The 22,536-nt window shown below is 50.8% G+C and overlaps 1 protein-coding gene across 1 annotated transcript in view; it reads right to left on the minus strand.

The window, feature by feature from the left end:
- Window positions 1-22,536, minus strand: part of ARHGAP39 (Rho GTPase activating protein 39) — a 153,929-nt gene that overhangs the window by 68,819 nt on the left and 62,574 nt on the right. The window contains exon 2 of the mRNA XM_030921776.1: window positions 4,076-4,236. Within this exon, the coding sequence (XP_030777636.1) occupies window positions 4,076-4,155 (80 nt within the window). The 5' untranslated portion in view covers window positions 4,156-4,236. The remainder of the gene's footprint in view (window positions 1-4,075; window positions 4,237-22,536) is intronic.

Here is a 22,536-nt window from a genome sequence, read left to right on the forward strand (position 1 = left end):
TGTGTGCTCGTGTACCTATGCGCGTGTGCATGGAAGCGTGTGTGCAAGCTCACGTACCTACCTGCGTGTGCGTGGAGGTGCGTGTACGCTCCTGTACCTGTGTGCATGTGCGTGGAGGCGTGAGTGCACGCTCGTGTACCTACCTGCGTGTGTGCGTGGAGGTGTGCATGGAAGCTCGTGTACCTACCTGCGTGAGTGGAGGCGTGCATGCATGCTCGTGTATCCGTGTGCGTGGAGGCATGTGTGCGAGTTCGTGTACCTACCTGCGTGTGTGTGGTGTGAGCACACTCCTGTATATGTGTGCGTGGAGGCATGCATGCACACTCGTGTACCTGAGTGTGCCTGTGCATGGAGGTGTGGATGCGAGCTCATGTATCTACCTGCGCGTGCATGGAGGCGTGCGTGTGAGCTCGTGTACCTATGTGCATGTGCGTGGAGGCGTGCGTGCAAGCTCATGTACCTACCTGCGTGTGCATGGAGGTGCGTGTGCACTCCTGTACCTGTGTGCGTGTGCATGCAGGCGTGTGTGCATGCTCGTGTACCTACCTGCGTGTGTGCGCGTGGAGGTGTGCATGCAAGCTCATGTACCTACCTGCGTGTGTGAGTGGAGGCGTGCATGCACGCTCGTGTACCTGTGTGCATGGAGGCGAGTGTGCGAGCTTGTGTACCTACCTGCATGTGCGTGTGCATGGAGGTGTGTGCGCGCGCTCCTGTACCTGTGTGCGTGGAGGCATGCATGCACGCTTGTGTACCTGAGTGTGCTTGTGCATAGAGGCGTGTATGCGAGCTCATGTACCTACCTGCATGTGCGTGGAGGCATGTGTGCTCCTGTACCTGTGTGTGTGTGCGTGGAGGCGTGCATGCATGCTCGTGTACCTACCTGCGTGTGTGCACGTGGAGGTGTGCATGCAAGCTCATGTACCGACCTGTGTGTGTGTGGATACGTGTGTGGAGGCATGCATGCGAGCTCATGTACCTATCTGCGTGTGCGTGGTGTGTATGCGTGCTCCTGTACCTGTGTGCGTGGAACCATGCATGCATGCTCGTGTACCTACCTGTGTGTGTGTGGAGGTGTCTGTGCGAGCTCATGTACTTACCTGCGTGGGTGTGCATGGAGGTGTGCGTGTGTGCTCGTGTACCTACCTGCACGTGCGTGTGTGTGGAGGCATGTGTGCGTGATTGTCTACCTATGCGCGTGTGCGTGGAGGCATGTGTGCGTGCTCATGTACTTATGTGCGTGTGCATGGAGGCGTGCGTGTGAGCTCCTGTACCTACCTGCGTGTGCACGGAGGCGGGTGTGTGAGCTCATGTACCTACCTGCATAGGCGTGTGTGCGCACTCGTGTACCTACCTGCAGGTATGTAGAGGCATGCATGTGTGCTCGTGTACCTATGTGCATGTGCGCGAGGCGTGTGTGCGCTCGTGTACCTAAGTGTATGTGTGTGGAGGCGTGCGTGTGAGCTCATGTACCTACCTGCGTGTGCGTGTGTGTGGAGGCATGTGTGTGCACTAGTGTACCTACCTGCATGTACATAGAGGCATGTGTGCGTGCTCATGTACCTGTGTGTGTGTGCGTGGAGGCGTGCATGCGTGCTCGTGTACCTGCATGTGTGGAGGTGTGCATACACGCTCGTGAACCTGTGTATGTATGTGTGCGCGTGGAGGTGTTTGGGTACCTGTGTGTACATGTGCATACTCCTGTGTAATTTTCTAGTTCTATGTGCTTAAGAGGCCAAAAAGCTCACGCCTGTAATCCCAGCACTTTGGGAGGCTGAGGCGGGCAGATCACAAGGTCAGGAGTTCAAGATCAGCCTTACCAACATGGTGAAACCCCATCTCTACTAAAAATACAAAAAATTAGCCGGGTGTGGTGGTGGGAGCCTGTAATCCCAGCTACTCAGGAGGATGAGGCAGGAGAAATGCTTCAACCCCGGAAGCAGAGCTTCCAGTGAGCTGAGATCAGGGCACTGCACTCCAGCCCGGGCAATAGAGCAAGACTCCATCAAAAAAAAAAAAAAAAAAAAAAAAAAGAGGCCCAAAACCAAACACACTGCAGTAGCTCTGGATGTTCTAAGAACCCAGACCTTGTTCTCTAAGACCAGTATTCCCTGAAAGGAACCAGAACTCCCTAGACAAATAGCTGATTCCAGGGCTGAGCAGGGCAGCTGTGCCAGGAGGAAGCACTCGGAGGAATGAGGCCGTCAGGGACGCAGGAGCCGGCGAGACGCTTGGAGGCCTATCTGGGCACCAAGCCAGTGAAGAGCAAGAGCAACAAAAGCCCCGAAAAAACCCAACGGAGCTCCGTCCACATCAGCGAACAAACGAATGAAGAACCAATGAACAAACGAACAAGGAGACAGCAGGACTCCTGCTCAGGTCAAGGCCGAGTGCGGATCGAGTGTGGAAGGTGCACAGTCCTGGAAAGACCAACCACACGGGGAGTCACAAAGCACCAGACAAGGAGCCGGGCTCAGAGCGCCCTCAGGTAGCCGGGAGGCAGCAGCTGCAACTCGGGGGGTGCGGGTGAGGCCTCTGTCGGGGTCAGAGGTCATGTTGCCAGGTGAGGGGCAGGTGGGCATCAGTGTCTGCAGATGTGGGGCCCGGGAGGCCCCAACACCACCCGTGCGGCATCCTCCTGAAAAACTGTCAGACAAACCCAAACCAAGGAACTCTATTTTACTTTACTGTGACACGGGTCTCACTCTGTTGCTCAGGCCAGAGTGTAGTGATGCGATCTCAGCTCACTGAAGCCTCAATCTCTTGGGCTCAAGGGATCTCCTCACCTCAGCCTCCCGAGTAGCTGAGACCATAGGCATCTGCCACCATGCCTGCCTAATTTTTGTATTTTTTGGAGAGATGGGGTCTCATTAGGTTGCCCAGGCTGGGATCATCTGTTTTAAATAGGGTGACTATTACCTTAAAAATATCAATGTGGGCCGGGCATGGTGGCTCACACCTGTAATCCCAGCACTTTGGGAGGCCGAAGCGGGCGGATCACGAGGTCAGGAGATCGAGACCATCCTGGCAAACACGGTGAAACCTCGTCTCTCCTAAAAATGCAAAAAAAATTAGCCAGGCATGGTGGTAGGCGCCTGCAGTCCCAGCTACTCGGGAGGCTGAGGCAGGAGAATGGCGTGAACCCGGGAGGCGGAGCTTGCAGTGAGCCGAGATCGCGCCACTGCACTCCAGCCTGGACAACTCCATCTCAAAAAAAAAAAAAAAATCAATGTGACAAAGGCAGAGAAAAGCGGTGAAATTCTTCCAGATTAAAAGAGGCAGTCAGGGGCAGAGCCGACCTGGAGGCACGGGACGCTGGCTGAGATGGGACAGAGTCAGATTTACTTGTGGTAACAAGTGTCCTGGGCTACCTGGAAGACGTCCTGAGGGAGCGCATGCTCTCACACTGCGATCCCCAGAAACATTCAGAGGCGACAGGAGCGATGACAGCCACAGGTCTCTGTGCCTCGAGTGCTCATGGGGCTGTTCTTATTCTTGTGACTTTTCCGGAAGCATGAAATTATTTCCAAATAAAAGTCTAGAAATCAGGGCTGAACAGTGGCTCACGTCTGTGATCCTAGCAATTTGGGAGGCCTCGACCTCCCAAAAGGATCACTTGAGCCCAGGAGTTTGAGATAAGCCTGAGCAACAGACCTCATCTTTACAAAAAATTGAAAATCAGCTAGACGTGGCAGTGCGTGCCAGCAGTCCCAGCTACTTGGAAGGCTGAGGTAGGAGGACTGCTTTAGCCCAGGAATTCAAGGCCGCAGTGAGCTATGATCGCGCCACTGCACTCCAGCCCAGACAACCCTGTCTCCTAAATAAATAAATAAATAAATAAATAAGAAAGTCAAAAATCAGAAAGATAAAAACGAGTCATGGCGACCCGCATCTGCAGGATCGCAGGCCAGAGCCCTGAGGGCAGTGCTGTGCACAGGTGGCATCAGCCACCCTGGCCTTGGGAAAAGCCAGCGACCCCACAGAGAATTTTGCGCGCACGCCACTTTCTCTAAAGGAAGAAAGCAGTTCCACCCACTCCTGAGGCCCGGGTAGCTCCGCAGGTCGGTCGGCTCCTTACCGAGTGCTCGACCCTGGAAGCCTTGACTCCGGCAGGTCGACATTATGGCTCCTGCACTCGTAGTCCTGTGTCTGGGACATCGCTGTCTGCTTCCTCGCCGAAGTGGACAGACGTCAGGGCATCATCGGGACAACCCCAGCATCAGACGGGAAGGTGCTGCACTGCAAGAGGGGAGAAGGAACAGTGCTGATTTGGAAAATGCCTCACCACACCAACCACTCAGCCGAGCCCATCGCCACCAAGTGGCTGGACAGAATGAAGATGGACTCCACGGCACCCGTGAGCCGCCCCCGGGCAGCCAACCCCACTCCTCAGTGCTCCTGATGTCTGGCCCTGCATTGCAGCAAAGCCTGGCCAGTCTCCCACACAGCAGGGAGACTGTGCCCACAAGCCAGGATCCAGCCCATGTCAGCCGGAGACACCACCCCCACTCCATGCTGGGCCGGGGCAAGCACAAGACAATCATGGCAGGACTGTGGGACCACAGGACTTGAGGACTAGGAGGAGGGTGAACAGGAGGACAAGCACCTGCTCCGTCCTCACTCTCAGCCCCACATCTGAGACTCAGTGTCCCCAGCTGTCCACACAGGCGACACTTGCCGGCAGTCACTGGGGAAGGACGCAGGACCACACACATACAGCGTGCACAGCCATAGCACAAGGGCGCTCAGGAGCAATCCATGTTCACACGGATCACCTGAATTCTGAGAACAGTGCTGTATTCACCAGGTACACAGTCCATTCTTGAAAACCACAGGTCTGAGCTAGGAGGATCACCTATACGTAGATTTTCTTCCTCCTCTGCCTCCCCTGAGACAGCACAACCAACCCCCTTCCTCCTCCTTCTCCACACCCTACTCAACGTGAAAGCGACGACGATGATCTTTAGGATGATCCACTTCCACGTGATGAAGTACATATATTTTCTCTCCTTTATTATTTTCTTACTACCATTTTCTTTTCTGACTTTATAGGAAGAGTACAGATGTTACAATAGCATACAAAATGCATGCGAATTGACTTGCTATCCGAAGGCTTCTCACCAACAGCAGGCTGTCTGTAGTTAACGGGGGGGGGGGGGGGGGGGGGGGGGGGGGGGGGGGGTGCTGGCGGCAGCAGCAGCAAGTAAGACGTGGGTTTTGACCACCTGGTGGGGTCAGTGCCCCAAACCCTGAGTTATTCAAGAGTCAAGTGTGAAAAAAATGAACCTTGGACCTTTACCTCATCCAATCCCGTACGTAAAACCTAATTCTAGATGCACTGTAGGCCTAAATGTTAAAAGTAAAATAATAAAGCTTTTGGAAAGAAATGTAGGAGAAAATCTTTGTGGCCTTATCGTAGGCACAGATATCTTAATTGGACACACACAAAAAACAAGGCACAAAAGAAAAATTAACAAATTGGACTATAGTAAAATTAAGAACCTCTGTTTATCAAGAAACTATTAAGAAAAAAAAAAAGCACATCCTAAGTGGGACATATTTGCTACACAGAACATGTGTAATGTGTGTGTAATCTGACAAAGAGCCACACCCTACCAGTAAGGAAGGAAATCAGCTGAGTGTAGTGGAGCGTGTCTATGGTCCCAGCCACACGGGCAGAGGAGGAGGGAGGATCGCGCCACTGCACTCCGGCCTGGGCAACAGAGTGAGACCCTGTCTCAAAAAAAAAAAAAAAGGCCAGACACAACTGAATGCACAGAGTACAGTTTCCTTTCATGAGGTTCAAGGTTAGGCAAAAGCAGCCTCTGCTGTTAGAAATCAGAACCAATGGCCTCTGGCCCGGGTGGTGACGGGGAGGGACCCACGGCTACACGGCTATTCCTAGCCTTGGTGCCACTTTGCCTGCAGCACTGGCTCATAGAAGCCACAGGGCCTCACACATACACCACCACTCTCCGACGGTCTGCAGAACCACAGTGGGCACGGCTGTGGTGGGCACCTGTCTCCTTGCTCCCTGATGCCCCAGCTGGCATCAGTACAGGGCCGCCCCCTTCCCCGAGGAGAGGCCCTTCCATAGATACTAACTGTGCTAATTCAAGGGGAAATAAAAAAGACTCAGGCACCAGAAGAGAGCACAGCCGGTGACGGGGCCCAGCAGGAAGAGACACTGCAGGCCAATCGGAAACTTTCTTCAAGTCCCAGACAGACTGTGGGGCCACAAATCTAACCCACACTCACTCCACTCACAAGCGGGGGAACCACCTCCCTAGAGGAAATGCTCTTTCCGCCACTTAAATCTCCACACATTTTAATTTTAATGCTTGGGACTGCTAGGTATGCTATTTTTAAAAATGAAACTCTGGCCAGGCGCACCGGCTCACGCCTGTAATTCCAGCACTTTGGGAGGCCGAGGCAGGTGGATCATTCGAGGTTAGGGGTTCGAGACCAGCCTGGCCAACACAGTGAAACTCCATCTCTACTAAAAGTACAAAAATTAGCCAGGTGTGGCAGCATGCGCCTGTAATCCCAACTACTTGAGAGGCTGAGGCAGGAGAATCACTTGAACCCAGGAGGCTGAGGTTGCAGTGAGCCGGGATCACGCCACTGCACTAGAGCCTGGGTGACAGAGCAAGACTCTGTTTCAAAAAAGAAAAAAGAAAAATAAAAAGAAACAAAACTTAAGTATTTTTAATTTCTTGTTTAAGAGGAAACAGGTGACCTACTTGTACAGCTTCAATCTTTTTGAAAAGTAAAACAGCAGCATCAGTGAAGTTCTGAAAAGCTAAAAAGCATCCACGACAGCCTGAGAGCAACCCTGACCAACGCCTTCCCCTGTGCACCTGCTCTCCATCCTCAGCCCATCCTTCCACCAGGGGTTCCAACAAGCTCACCGACCTCCTCGTCCTCTTAGACTCAACTAGGCACTACCTCTCAGGAAGCTTCCTCCCATCTGGAACCCCACGCCACAGTGACCCCAAACGCACCAGGTCTGCAATCAGGTGCTGTGAGTCCCCAAACTGCTTTTTATTTTTGAAATGAATTAATTATTCCAGGTCCTTCGCATTTCGATATGAATTTCAGAATCAGCTTCTCAATTTCTACAAAATAGCCTGCTTGGATTTTGACTGCAGTTGTGTTGAATCTCTAGATGAGTATGAGGAAAACTAACATCCTAACTACATTACATCTTCTGATCTGTGAGCAAAATATATCCATCTAGTTGGGTCTACTTTCTTTCAGCAATGTTTTGTAGTTTTTAGTGTACAAATCTTGCACATATTAGTTAAGTGTCACCCTAAGCATTGCATATTTATAATACTAACAAAACATAATTTCCAAATTTTTGTTGCTAATACAGAAAAAAGTGTTGTTTTTACAATTTGATCTTGCAACCTTGATAAACTCACTTATTCATTATAATTGCTTTTTTCACAGATTTATTAGGTTTTCTGCAGAGGTAATCATGTCAACAGTGAACAAAAAGTTTTACTTCTTCCTTTCCAAACTAGATCCTTTTATTTATTTTTCTTGCATAATTACACTGGGAAGAACCTGCAGTATTATTACCGAACACAATTAGTAAGAGTGAACATATGTGCCTTCCTCCTAATCTTAGGGAAAGCATCCAGTCTTTTACCATTAAGTATGATGTTGACTGTAACTTTTTCATGATGTCTTTTGTAAGGTCAGGGAAGTTCCTTTGTACTCTTAGTTTGCCAAGTTATTTTTTAAATCAGGAATGGATGTTGGATTTTGTAAAATACTTTTACTGTATCTATTGAAATGATCACATGGTTTCTCTTTAGTTTGATAATAGCTGGATTCCATCAATTTTCTATTCTTAAACCAATTACATATTCCTTGTATAACTGCCAATTGGTCATGATGGATTGTCCTTTTTTTTTTTTTTTGAGATGGAGTCTCACTCTGTTGTCCAAGCTGGAGGGCAGTGGTGTGATCTCGGCTGACTGCAACCTTCACCTCCCAGGTTCAAGCGAATTCTCCTGCCTCAGCCTCCCAATTAGGTGGGATTACAGGTGCCCGCCACCACACCCAGCTAACTTTTTTGTCTTTTTAGTAGAGACGGGGTTTCATTATGTTGGCCAGGCTGGTCTTGAATTCCTGGACTCGTGATCTGCTGCCTCGGCCTCCCAAAGTGCTGGGATTACAGGCTTGAGCCACCGTGCCCGGCCCCTTTTTTTTCTTTTTTAGACAGAGTCTCACTCTGTCACCCAGGCTGGAGTGCAGTGGTGTGATCTCAGCTCACTGCAACCTCTGCCTCCTGGTTTCAAGCAATTCTCCCACCTCAGCCTCCCGAGTAGCTGGGATTACAGGCGTGTACCACCACGCACAGCTAATTTTTGTATTTTTAGTAGAGATGGGGTGTCACCATGTTGGCCAGGCTGGTCTCGAACTCCTGGCCTCCCAAAGTGCTGGGATTACAGGCGTGAGCCACCACACCCAGCCATATTGTCCTTTTTATATATTCTCAAGTGGGATTTGCTAAAATTTTGTTAAGAATTTTTACATCTATATTCATATTCATTTTTGCATCTATTTTCTTCTTGTAACATCTTTGGTTTTGCTATCAGAGTAATACCAGCATAACAAAATCAGAAGTATTCCTTCCTCTCAAATTCCTGGGAGAGTTTATATAGAATTGCTATTATTTCTTCCTTCAATGTGTGGCAGAGACTCCAGTGAAGCCAGATGGGCATGTAGTTTCTTTGTGGGAAGGTTTTCAATTACACATCGAATCTATTTAATAGATACAGAGCTCAGCAGGTTCTAAAAACCGCTTACGTGAGCATGAATGGTTTGTCTTTCAAGGAACTTGCCCATTTCATATAAAATTAATCACATTTGCTGGCGTAAGTTATTATACCATACTATTCCTCCACGTGCTCTTAAGAGCAACAGACCCTGTAGTGATGCCACGTCTTTCATTTTTGATATTGATATAAAAAATGTTTTGTTTTTTTTCACTCTTTTCTGGCTAGAAGCTTATTGATTTTACTCATTGCCTCAAAAAGACAGCTTAACAGGTGTTTTTCTATTTTTCTGTTTTCATTAATTTCCAGTTTGATCTTTGTTTCCTTTCTTGTGCATCCTTTAGACTTAATTTGCTTTCCTTTTTCTAATTTCCTAAGGCAGAAGCAGAGTTCATGATTTGTACATCCTGGGATTACAGGCGTGAGCCACCACGCCCAGCCTCAGAAAGCTTTCTAACCTCTCTTTTGTTTTCCTTTTTCGACTAATAGAACATATACTCAGTAACTAATCATCTTCCAGATATTTTTTATGGGTTTCTTTTTTTTTTTTTTTGAGACGGAGTCTCGCTCTGTCGCCCAGGCTGGAGTGCGGTGGCGCGATCTTGGCTCACTGCAATCTCCGCCTCCCGGGTTCCCGCCATTCTCCTGCCTCAGCCTCCCGAGTAGCTGGGACTACAGGCACCCACCACCATGTCCCCACTAATTTTATGTAGTTTTAGTAGAGACAGGGTTTCACCGTGTTAGCCAGGACGGTCTCGATCTCCTGACCTTGTGATCCGCCCGCCTCGGCCTCCCAAAGTGCTGGGATTACACGTGTGAGCCACCGTGCCCAGTCTACTGGTTTCTAATTATATTTTTCTCAGAGAACATAATTTATATGATTTGAATTTGTTAAAGTTTATTGACACTTTTTATGGCCCCCTAAAATGGTCTATCCTGGAAAATGTCCCATGTGCACTGGTAAACAACGTACTGCTGGGTGAAGTGCTGTATAAAGCCAATCGATCAGGCTGCTTGATGGTGCTGACACTAATTTCTGGTCTATTTGTTCTATCCATCACTGAGAGTCCCAACGACAACTGTGGATGTGTCCATTTCTCTCTGCACTATCAGTTTCTGCTTCATGTATTTTATGGCTCTGTTATTAGGTGCACACATTTACGGTATCTTCTTGATGAATGAACCCCTTTATCATGAAGTATCTTTATCCGGTAGTTTCCTTTGCTCTGAAATCAGTACATTTCATATTATAGCAACTCCAGATTGCTTTACATCAGAGTTAGAATTGTGTAACGTTTATCCTTCTTTTACTTATAGCCTATTTATTTCTTTAAATTTAAAGAGGGTGGCAAGGCACAGTAGCTCATGCCTACAATCCCAGCACTTTGGGAGGCTGAAGCAGGAGGATCCCTTGAGGCTAAGAGTTCAAGACCAGCCTGGGCAACATAGTGAGACCCTGTCTCTACAAAAAAATTAGCCAGGCATGATGGGGTGCACCTGTAGTCCCAGCTACTCAGGAAGATGAGGCAGGAGAATCATCTGAACCTGGGAGGCAGAGGTTGCAGTAGGCCGAGATCGCATCATTGTATTCCACCCTGGGCAACAAGAGCAAAACTCCAGCTAAAAAAAAAAAAAAAAAAAAAAAAAGGAGGATGAGGCCAGAGGATTCCTTGAACCCAAGAGGTCAAAGTTGCAGTGAGCCATGACTGCGCCACTGCACTCCAGCCAGGGCAACAGAGTGAGATCCTGTCTCAAAAAAAAAAAAAAAGAAAAGAAAAAAGCAGTTTATTTTAGCCAGTATATATGTGGGTATTGCTTTTTTATGCAATCTGACCATCTTGCTGTGTTACCTGTTCTATCTGTTCTTTTTCCCTCTTTTCCTCCTTTCTGCCATCTTTGGATTAAGTATTTTATGTGGGTCAACTTTATCTCCACTGTTCACTTATCAGCTGTAATTTGTTGCTTTGCTATTTTAGTAAATGCTTCTGAGTTTATAACATGCATATTTAATTTGTCATACTCTGCCTTCAAGTGCTATTCTACCACTTCAAATATATGCATTTACCATTTTCTTCTCTCCTGGCCTTTTATTTTTGCCATTTTTGTCAAATATTTTATTTCTGTATATGTTATAAATTCCTCTCTCTGCTACATAATTACTATTCTTTTTTTTTTTTTTTTTTTTTTTTTTGAGACGGAGTCTCGCTCTGCCGCCCAGGCTGGAGTGCAGTGGCCGGATCTCAGCTCACTGCAAGCTCCGCCTCCCGGGTTCCCGCCATTCTCCTGCCTCAGCCTCCCGAGTAGCTGGGACTACAGGCACCCGCCAGGTCGCCCGGCTAGTTTTTTGTATTTTTAGTAGAGACGGGGTTTCACCATGTTAGCCAGGATGGTCTCGATCTCCTGACCTCGTGATCCGCCCGTCTTGGCCTCCCAAAGTGCTGGGATTACAGGCTTGAGCCACCGCGCCCGGCCATAATTACTATTCTTAAACAATTATATTTTAAAGAGAGTTGAGTATCATGTATTTAAACATGTAGTTACCATTTCCAGTACTCTTCAATTTTCTGTATAGATCCAGATTTCCACATGGTTTTGCTTTCCTTCAGCCTAAAGCATCTGTAACATTTCTTTCAGTGAAGGTCTGCTGGTAATGAACCAGTTCGACTGTTGTGTGTTTGAAAACATTTTTATGTCACTGTCACTTAAAAGATAGTTAGGTATAGATTTCTTGGTGGACGGGTGTTTTTTTTTTTTTTTTCCTTTCAGCATCTTAAACACACTACACCATTGTCTTCCCACTTGCATTGTTTCTCATGAGAAATCTGCTGTCATCTGCATCTTTGTCTTTGTTTCTTCCATAAGCAAAGGCCTTTTTTTTTTTTTTTTTCTGGCTGCTTTTAAGATTTATCTCTTTGTAACTGGTTTTGAGTAACTTGATGATGATGTGCCTTGCGTCATTTTCTTCATTTCTGGGGTCATTAAGATGGTCTGATCATGTGACATGAATCCATTGGTCAACAAAGAGAAAAGAAAGAAAAGATGGTCAGATCTAGGCTTATAGTTTCCATCAAACTGGGAAGCTTTTCAGCTGTCATGTCCTCCAACAATTCTTCCGTCCCTCCCTTCCCACGTAGGGACTCCAATCACACAATCGTTAGATCTCTGAAAGTTGTCCTCCAGCTCCATGATGCTCCTGTTTGTTTTAAAATATTATTCTTTTCCTTATTTCAGTTTGGAGAGTGTCTACTGCTTCGTCTTTAGGTTCACTAATCTTCTGCAATCTCTGATCTACCATTAATCCCATCCAGTGTATTTGGTACTTGGACGTTTTCATTTCAACTCTAATTTGGATCTTTTAAAATACTTCCATGTCTCTACTTAATGTGTTCAAGCTTTCCTGTTGCTCTCTGAACACATGGAATACAGTTATAATAATTACTTTAGTGCCTGTCTGCCGACCCTAACATCTACGTCAGTGAATACAGTTATAATAATTACTTTAGTGCCCGTCTGCCGACTCTAACATCTACGCCAGTGAATACAGTCATAAGGATTACGTCAGTGCCCGTCTGCCGACCCTAACATCTATGCCAGTGAATAGTTGTAACAATTACGTCAGTGCCCGTCTGCCGACCCTAACATCTACGCCAGTGAATACAGTTATAACGATTACGTCAGTGCCCGTCGGCCGACCCTAACATCTACGCCAGTGAATACAGTTATAAGGATTACGTCAGTGCCCGTCTGCTGACCCTAACATCTACGCCAGTGCATACAGTTGTAACAATTGCGTCAGTGCCCGTCAGCCGACCCTAACATCTACGCCAGTGCATACAGTTGTAACAAGTATGTCAGTGCCCGTCTGCCGACCCTAACATCTACGCCAGTGCATACAGTTGTAACGATTGCGTCAGTGCCCGTCTGCCGACCCTAACATCTACGCCAGTGAATACAGTTATAACGATTACGTCAGTGCCCGTCTGCCGACCCTAACATCTACGCCAGTGAATACAGTTGTAACGATTACGTCAGTGCCCGTCTGCCGACCCTAACATCTACGCCAGTGAATACAGTTATAACGATTACGTCAGTGCCCGTCTGCCGACCCTAACATCTACGCCAGTGCATACAGTTGTAACAAGTACGTCAGTGCCCGTCTGCCGACCCTAACATCTACGCCAGTGAATACAGTTGTAACGATTACGTCAGTGCCCGTCTGCCGACCCTAACATCTACGCCAGTGAATACAGTTGTAACAAGTACGTCAGTGCCCGTCTGCCGACCCTAACATCTACGCCAGTGAATACAGTTGTAACAAGTACGTCAGTGCCCGTCTGCCGACCCTAACATCTACGCCAGTGCATACAGTTGTAACGATTGCGTCAGTGCCCGTCTGCCGACCCTAACATCTACGCCAGTGAATACAGTTATAACGATTACGTCAGTGCCCGTCTGCCGACCCTAACATCTACGCCAGTGAATACAGTTGTAACGATTACGTCAGTGCCCGTCTGCCGACCCTAACATCTACGCCAGTGAATACAGTTATAACGATTACGTCAGTGCCCGTCTGCCGACCCTAACATCTACGCCAGTGCATACAGTTGTAACAAGTACGTCAGTGCCCGTCTGCCGACCCTAACATCTACGCCAGTGAATACAGTTGTAACGATTACGTCAGTGCCCGTCTGCCGACCCTAACATCTACGCCAGTGAATACAGTTGTAACAAGTACGTCAGTGCCCGTCTGCCGACCCTAACATCTACGCCAGTGAATACAGTTGTAACAAGTACGTCAGTGCCCGTCTGCCGACCCTAACATCTACGCCAGTGCATACAGTTGTAACGATGACGTCAGTGCCCGTCTGCCGACCCTAACATCTACGCCAGTGCATACAGTTGTAACAAGTACGTCAGTGCCCGTCTGCCGACCCTAACATCTACGCCAGTGAATACAGTTGTAACGATGACGTCAGTGCCCGTCTGCCGACCCTAACGTCTACGCCAGTGAATACAGTTGTAACGATGACGTCAGTGCCCGTCTGCCGACCCTAACGTCTACGCCAGTGCATACAGTTGTAACGATGACGTCAGTGCCCGTCTGCCGACCCTAACGTCTACGCCAGTGCATACAGTTGTAACGATGACGTCAGTGCCCGTCTGCCGACCCTAACGTCTACGCCAGTGCATACAGTTGTAACGATGACGTCAGTGCCCGTCTGCCGACCCTAACGTCTACGCCAGTGCATACAGTTGTAACGATGACGTCAGTGCCCGTCTGCCGACCCTAACGTCTACGCCAGTGCATACAGTTGTAACGATGACGTCAGTGCCCGTCTGCCGACCCTAACGTCTACGCCAGTGCATACAGTTGTAACGATGACGTCAGTGCCCGTCTGCCGACCCTAACGTCTACGCCAGTGCATACAGTTGTAACGATGACGTCAGTGCCCGTCTGCCGACCCTAACGTCTACGCCAGTGCATACAGTTGTAACGATGACGTCAGTGCCCGTCTGCCGACCCTAACGTCTACGCCAGTGCATACAGTTGTAACGATGACGTCAGTGCCCGTCTGCCGACCCTAACGTCTACGCCAGTGCATACAGTTGTAACGATGACGTCAGTGCCCGTCTGCCGACCCTAACGTCTACGCCAGTGCATACAGTTGTAACGATGACGTCAGTGCCCGTCTGCCGACCCTAACGTCTACGCCAGTGCATACAGTTGTAACGATGACGTCAGTGCCCGTCTGCCGACCCTAACGTCTACGCCAGTGCATACAGTTGTAACGATGACGTCAGTGCCCGTCTGCCGACCCTAACGTCTACGCCAGTGAATACAGTTGTAACGATGACGTCAGTGCCCGTCTGCCGACCCTAACGTCTACGCCAGTGAATACAGTTGTAACGATGACGTCAGTGCCCGTCTGCCGACCCTAACGTCTACGCCAGTGAATACAGTTGTAACGATGACGTCAGTGCCCGTCTGCCGACCCTAACGTCTACGCCAGTGAATACAGTTGTAACGATGACGTCAGTGCCCGTCTGCCGACCCTAACGTCTACGCCAGTGAATACAGTTGTAACGATGACGTCAGTGCCCGTCTGCCGACCCTAACGTCTACGCCAGTGAATACAGTTGTAACGATGACGTCAGTGCCCGTCTGCCGACCCTAACGTCTACGCCAGTGAATACAGTTGTAACGATGACGTCAGTGCCCGTCTGCCGACCCTAACGTCTACGCCAGTGAATACAGTTGTAACGATGACGTCAGTGCCCGTCTGCCGACCCTAACGTCTACGCCAGTGCATACAGTTATGACGATTACGTCAGTGCCCGTCTGCCGACCCTAACATCTACGCCAGGGTGGATGGAGTCTTCACTCCAGCATGGGTTCTACTTTCCTGTTTCTTTCCATACCTGATCTTCTTTGGTTGGATGCCAGACATTATGAATTTTACCTCTTGGAAAGCTGCATATTTTTTGTGTGCCTGTTACTATTCTTTTTTTTTCTGAGACAGAGTTTTGGTTTTGTTGCCCAGGCTGGCGTGCAGTGGTATGCTCTCAGCTCACGGCAACATCCGCCTCCCAGGTTCAAGTGATTCTCCTGCCTCAGCCTCCCAAGTGGCTGGCATTACAGGTGCGCACCACCACATCCAGCTAATTTTTGTATTTTTAGTAGAGATGGGTTTTAACCATGTTGGCCAGGCTGGTCTTGAACTCCTGACCTCGTGATCTGCCCACCCTGGCCTCCCCAAGTGCTGGGATTATAGGCGTGAGCCACCGCGCCTGGCCCGTTACTGTTCTTGAGCTTTGTTTTGGATCCAGATACTTGGAAACTGAAAATGTTGATTCTTCCTTCTGAGATTTGTCGCACAGCAGCAGAGCCGCATTTATTCTAGGGCTAACTGTTCTCCACTGGGTACTCTACCACATGCCCTGTGAGTTATGGGGCTTCTCAGTCAGCCTGCTGGCAACAGCCACTCTTCTGAGTGTTTTGAGAGCTCTGAGTACTCTAATCCTTCCAGGTGACTTTTTCCCTGGTCTCTGGTAGTTTCCTCCTATGAACGTAATGATCAGTGTGATGCTGAAAACTAAGAGAATCCTCAGCCCATCCTTTCGTTCCCCATTTCACCCCTTACGAGTCTGGATCGTGGGGGCAGAGGCTCACGCCTATCATCTCAGCAGTTTGGGAGACTAAGGTAGGAGGATTGCTTGAGTTCAAGAGTTTGAGACCAGCTGGGCAAGATGGCAAAACCTCATCTCTACCAAAAAATACAATAATTAGCTGGGCATGGTGACGCACGCCTGTGGTCCCAGCTACTAAGAATGCTAAGGTGAGAGGATTGCTGACCCCAGAAGGCTGACGCTGCAGTGAGCTATGACTGTGGTACTGAGCTCTAACCTGGGCAACAAAGTGAGACCCCTTTTCTAAAAATTAGAAAAAAATGAGAATCTGGATCTTATAGAAAAGTGAAGCACGTGGGCCTTCTGCCTCATCTCGCCAGACGTCTGCCTCTACTCAGCTCCCCCGAGCCACAACCCCATTCTTTTAAAATACTCATCAGCACTATCTCCAAAAATCCATTCTTGTTAAACAAAAACCCAGCCTGCTGGACCTGATGTGGCTGTCACTGCTTCCCGTCTGGCCGACACCCTCCTTTGCCATGGCTATTCCTTAGGCCCATTGTGAATTAAATCTTGCTCCCTATTTTTCATTCTCTTTGTTCACTGCAGTGAGTTTCAAGAAGGGAAGCAGAATAAATGAGTCTTTACTCAGCTGTCATTTCCAGAAGGCCCAAGTTCCATTCTCAATGCTGTTTTTAGTGTTCCCGGTTCTGAACAATGAACCCAGTCTGATGCTCTGAAAGCTCGGCTGTGAGCTGGAGACACAAGGCCCCATTCTCCCCGCCCAGTGCCTGGGCCAGGCTGGCCAAAGACGCGACCCCAGTGACCAGTACAGGCACGACTGGCATTTGCTGCCCCTTCAGCAGCTGTGCTGACCAAGGCCGCCCGCTCCAGGCCAGGCCAGGCTGAGGGGTTTAGATCTGTGACCGAGCCCATCAGCCAGCCACGGAATGGACTTGGGAGGTCAGGTTCTTCACCTTTCTGGGAGTGGGAAAGGAGGTGTCAGGCACACCCCACATGGAAAGGATGGTGCTGGCTGGAGCCACCTGGATGCACAGAAAAAGAATTTCTTACTGTAGTGTGGCTGCTGCAATGCTTGCCAAGCCGCTGCCTGGCCCCGGGGCTGGTGTCACCCATGACTCCAGCTGCATGACAAGGTCCTGAAATGGGCAGTCTGGAGGGGCCTCTGTGCCTTCAGGATGCATGGACCTGCCTGGCAGCACAGCCCCTTCCTGGCTGCCCTGCGTCCATGGTCAAAAGAGAGACCTGGTCTGTGACCCGGGAAAGGCCCCCCACAAAAGGGTCCTGGCTTGTTCATAAATTCTGAATGGGTGTGGCTATCGGCTGCCCTGGGCTTTAAGAGAGAAATGAGAAAAGCCATGGAAGAGCTTTGTCAGTGCAGGAAACAGAGGCTCAGGCACTGCGAGGGTCAGACTCCTCCTCGGAGCCTGCTTGTGTCCTAGGAGGCCACCTGGTCAAAGGGCGCTCAGCTACTCCTTTGACCCCCTTCAAGCTGAGCCCAAGCCAACCTCCAGGGTAGGAGATGAGGCTGTGCCCTTGTTGCTGACTCTGTGCCACTGCACTGCCTCACCCCAGGCTTCCCTAGGCAGCAGCTAGGAGGTGGGGAGGGCAGGGGGAGCCCAAGGGCCACAGGGGCAGCATCCAGGGGCAGCACAGTGGCCTCAGGCAGCAGGACAGGTGCAGGGCGACCTGGGTCCCAGGAAGGAGGGCGAGTGCCAATGGCATCCTGTGGTGGAGGGTATTTTTCTCATTACTCAAACCTCTTTACAAAATGATTGTTTAAAATCCAGTAAATAAAAATGTCTTCTGCTCACTACCATACATGCCCAAAGCCCAGTGAATCAATTTTGCCCAATGAATCAACAAACACTATTTTAATACAAAATAACGCTGGGCGGGGTGGCTCACGCCTGGAGTCGCAGCCCTTTGGGAGGCTGAGGCAGGAGAATAACTTGAGGTCGGGAGTTCGAGACCAGCCTGACCCACATTTTTAGTCTCTACTAAAAATACAAAAATTAGCTGGGCATGATGGTGCATGGCCTGTAGTCCCAGTTACTCGGGAGAATCACTTGAACTAGGGAGGCAGATGTTGCAATGAGCAGAGGTTGCACTATTGCACTCCAGTCTGGGCGACGACAGAGTGAGACTCTGTCTTAAAAAAAAAAAAAAAAAAAAAAAGTTTTTTTTTTCAGGGGAAAAAAAAACAGTTTTTTTTTTCTGATTTCAGAACAGAAGTCCTTCTGAATAAAGGTGATGGTACGAGGGCCTGGCACCTCATGTCTCAAAGGGCTTCTCACCTGTCACTGGCTTTGGCAGGCGGGACAAGCGACGCAGCACCAGCAAGAAACGGGAGACTGGAGCACCCAGTGCCACAAACCAGGAGACCCCCCCAGCTCGGCTGGGCCTCCTGGGAACACAGACTTCAGGCTGAGAGCCCAGCCTTGGCCCCAGGAGATAAGAAACTGAAAAGACAAAAAAAAAAAAAAAAAAAAAAAAGGCAGGAGCAGGTGAACTCTGCGAGCCGCACCCGCTCTGGTCTGGTTTTGTGATCTAAAGTGAGGTTTTTGTTCTTTTAATCATGGAATCTCAGGCATTTTCTCACACACAAGCTGGCCTCTCACCTGACTTTTTTGATTGCTTTTCTGTACAGTTCCATGTTTTGCTTGTATCTTCTGCATTGATTTTTTAAAATTCTATTTGTTTTTCCTCTCCTTTCTTGTTCTTTTTTTTTTTCTTTTTGAGATGGAGTCTCACTCTGTCGCCCAGGCTGGAGTGCAGTGGCGTCATCTCCGCTCACTGCAAGCTCCGCCTCCCGGGTTCACTCCATTCTCCTGCCTCAGCCTCCCAAGTGGCTGGGACTACAGTCGCCCACCACCACACCCGGCTAATTTTTTTGTATTTTTAGTAGAGACAGGGTTTCACCGTGTTAGCCAGGATGGTCTCGGTCTCCTGACCTTGTGATCCGCCCGCCTCTGTCTCCCAAAGTGCTGGGATTACAGGCGTGAGCCACCATAGTCCGGCCTATCCTCTCCTTTTTTTGAGACAGGGTCTTTCTTGCTCTGTCGCCCAAGCTGAACTGCAGTGGTGCAATCAGGGCTCACTGTAGCCTCAACCTCCTGGGTTCAAATGATGCTCCAGCCTCAGTCTCCTGAGAAGCCGGGACCACAGGTGCGAGCCACCACACCCAGCTAATTTTTGTATTTTTTCTAGAGATGGGGTCTCTCTACGCTACCCAGGCTGGCCTTGAACTTCTTGGCTCAAGGGATCTGCCTGCCTCGGCCTCCCAAAGTGCTGGGATTCCAGCTGTGAGCCACTATGCCTGGCCTAAAATTCTATTTCAATGGAATAGAGTATTTTAATTTTTATTAGGTGGTTACTGTAACATTTCTCAAAAAATCATGAGTTCCACCCTTTCAAGAACCCCTCGCCTGCCTACATGGCAAAGCCCACCCGAGCTCAGCGCCTCCTGTCCCCACCCTCTCCCAGACTGGGGTCCTGGTGTAGGGCTGGGGCCACACGGGGTTCTGAGAGGGCAGAGCTGGCGCTGTCATGATCACGTCCTGCCTCTTCTTTTCTGCTCAATAATCTCGCATGAGCTTTTTCAAAAGAATCCACTTCACAATTTACTGATGTGGAATTTTTGCCTTTGCCTGTGCTCATAGGTAGTTTAATAGGTGGGAGAGGAAGCTTCTGGAGGTCCCCGTGGACTCTATCCTGAGGCTGTCCACCAGAATGCAGTACTCAGAGCCCCGCCTGAGGTGGGGCATGCTGCCTGCATTGGTCATGGCGGGCACGGACAGGGCACAGAGCAGGCAGGCAGAGCCCCCAGGACGCGCCTCAGCTGTGTGCCCTCCATCCCCAGGCCCAGGGCCAGCTTCAGCCACCACCCCCCTCTGCTGGGGCTGCCGCCTGCTCAGCTGGGAGGGAGGTCCCTGAAGAGGCCGGGCTCCCCGCAACGCGGAGCCTGGTTCCTGCGTGGGAGGCGCAGTGCTGGGCTTCCTAGGAGCAAGTCCTGCTGGGGTCTCTCCAGCCCCCGGCACTGGCTACCTCCTCCCGAGGCCCTGTGGCGCAGCGTGAGCAGGACCGCGGGCGCACAGCCACCGTGGCGGGCACAGGTGCACACTGGTGACAGCGGCCTCACCTGGTTCTTCCCACAACCCTACGAGGCAGGTGTGCTCCGTCCTCATCCTCGTTCTGCAGACGTGGGGCCCCCAGGGTCTCTTGTGGTGGTCTCCGTAGCAGTGAAGGCCACAGCCCAGCCTGGTCCACAGTGGACACAGGGAGGAGGACAGGCCCAGGCCCCAGACACGTCACAAGGGCTTCCCGCCCCCACCTTGCACTGCCGGAAAGTTCCGGTCATGAGTGGGCGACAGGCGCTTGCTTCCAACGTCCCACGCCGAATCTGGAACAGAGGATGCTCTGTGCCAGCTCCAGACAGGGTCTGCTGGGAGAGCAAGCGCAGAAACAGCATCTGCTTGGGCTGGCGATGCTCGCCATAGACCAGGGTGCCAGAGGCCTCTCGCTCCAAGAAGCGCGGGTCTCCCATCCCCACTCCAGGGTCCGCACGCAGCATGTGTGTGGGCCTGTGTCCCAGAGAGAGGGTGCGTGCTCGTGAGCATGTGTGCCCGTGTGCGTGAGCCTGTGTGTCCCTGAGTGTGGATGCCCGTGTAAGCCTGTGTCACTGAGAGAGCGTGTGTGCCCGTGTGTGTGAGCCTGTGTATGCACATGTGCATGTGAGCCTGTGTCCCTGTGTGTGTGGGCCCTTGTGTGAGCCTGTGTCCCTGTGTGTGTGGGCCCGTGTGTGAGCCTGTGTGCCTGTGTGCGTGTGTGCCCGTGTGCGTGTGAGCCTGTGTCCCTGTGTGTGTGCCCGTTGTCTTTGAGCCTGTGTCCGACTATGTGTGCCCGTGTGCATGAGCCTGTGTGTCCCTGTGTGTGCACATGGGAGCCTGTGTGCCCATGTGTGTGAGCCTGTGTCCGAGTCTGTGTGCCCGTCTGTGTGAACCTGTGTGTCCCTGAGTGTGTGCCTGTGTGTGAACCTGTGTGTCCCTGAGAGAGCGTGTGTGCCTGTGTGCGTGAGCCTGAGTGCCTGAGCATGTGTGGTTGTGTGCATGTGAGCTTGTGTGTCCCTGAGTGTGTGCCCGTGTGCGTGAGCCTATGTCCCTGTACGTGCCCGTGTGCGTGAGCCCATGTGTCTGCCTGTGTGCGTGAGCCTGAGTGCCTGAAAGAGCACGTGCCCGTGTGCATGTGAGCCTGTGTCCCTGTATGTGCCCGTGTGCGTGAGCCCATGTGTCTGCCTGTGTGCGTGAGCCTGAGTGCCTGAGAGAGCACGTGCCCGTGTGCGTGTGAGCCTGTGTCCCTGTATGTGCCCGTGTGCGTGAGCCCATGTGTCTGCCTGTGTGCGTGAGCCTGAGTGCCTGAGAGAGCGTGTGCCCATGTGTGTGTGAGCCTGTGTCCCTGAGACAGCATATGCCCATGTGCTTGTGAGCTTATGTGTCCATGAGAGCATGTGTGCCCACGTGCGTGTGAGTACGTGTGTGTGAGTATATGCCCACTGCCCAACCAGCCCTGCCATCTGCCGAGCTTGCATCCCTCACAAGAGCGATGGCTCCAAACCCAATTCAGGTCCAGACGGCCCTCTCTGACCCGACCTGCTGGGCTGCCCTGAACATCGCCTGTGCCCATCCACCTGCCCCTCCAGGACAGACACCTGCGTCTGAGCAGAAGATGCTGGGTCAGGCAGGGACTGTGAGTACAGGAGAGCGCCGTGAGGACCGGCAGGAATCCCTGAGGCTAAGCTACTGAAATGGCCACTGTGCCCTCGAGGTGAAGGTGATGGGAAGGAACTGGGAAACTGAACAGCAACTGGAAAACGCCCGGCACAGGCCTGTCCCTCGGAAGCTCCACTGTCACCAGCCTGTGAGGCCTGCTTCGCAGGAAGTACATGGTTGGAGGGGGCCAGATTCGCCACCCAGAGCCCCAGTTGGTGGCCGTCCTGGTGCTGTCCTAGCCCCCCTTAGAGGGTGGCCCAAGCCCCAGCCTGCAGCTGCCTGCCCTGTTGGCGTGACATTACGTAAACTCTGATCAGTCCCTGCCTTCAGCCTGGACCCTGCAGGCCAACCAGTGCCCTCTCAGAAGTTGTGCAAAGGGTCAGCAGGCCAGGACAGCACAAGCTGCATCCTGCCAGGTCTCCCTGATGAGGGCTCTGGGCTCTAGAACAGAAACTACCCACTTCCCAAGTTTTCCACAGCCCACAGGGCTTCCAGGCCAGCAGAGGCCCTCAAACGCAGCTTGCCAGTTCCCAGGGGCGGGAAAACCACAAACCCCAGGAAGAGGCAGTCCCGTGGCTTCATATCAACGTGGCAGGGTCTGGAGTCAAGGCGCCACCCAGAGAAGAGGTTCTGAGGCAAGAGGCGGGAAGGGCTGGGGGGCAGGGCCTGGCAGGTGGGAGGAAGACAATGGTGAATATAACTGACCACTGGTTAAAAGCTCATGTTCTTGGGAGGCTGAGGCAGGCAGATTGCTTCAGCCTAGAAGTTCAAGACCAGCCTGCGAAACATAGTGAAACCCTCAAAAATACAAAGATTAGCAGGGCGTGGTG

The sequence above is a fragment of the Rhinopithecus roxellana genome, chromosome 17 (assembly GCF_007565055.1).
Source record: "Rhinopithecus roxellana isolate Shanxi Qingling chromosome 17, ASM756505v1, whole genome shotgun sequence".
In the NCBI taxonomy this organism is placed as follows: Eukaryota; Metazoa; Chordata; class Mammalia; order Primates; family Cercopithecidae; genus Rhinopithecus; species Rhinopithecus roxellana.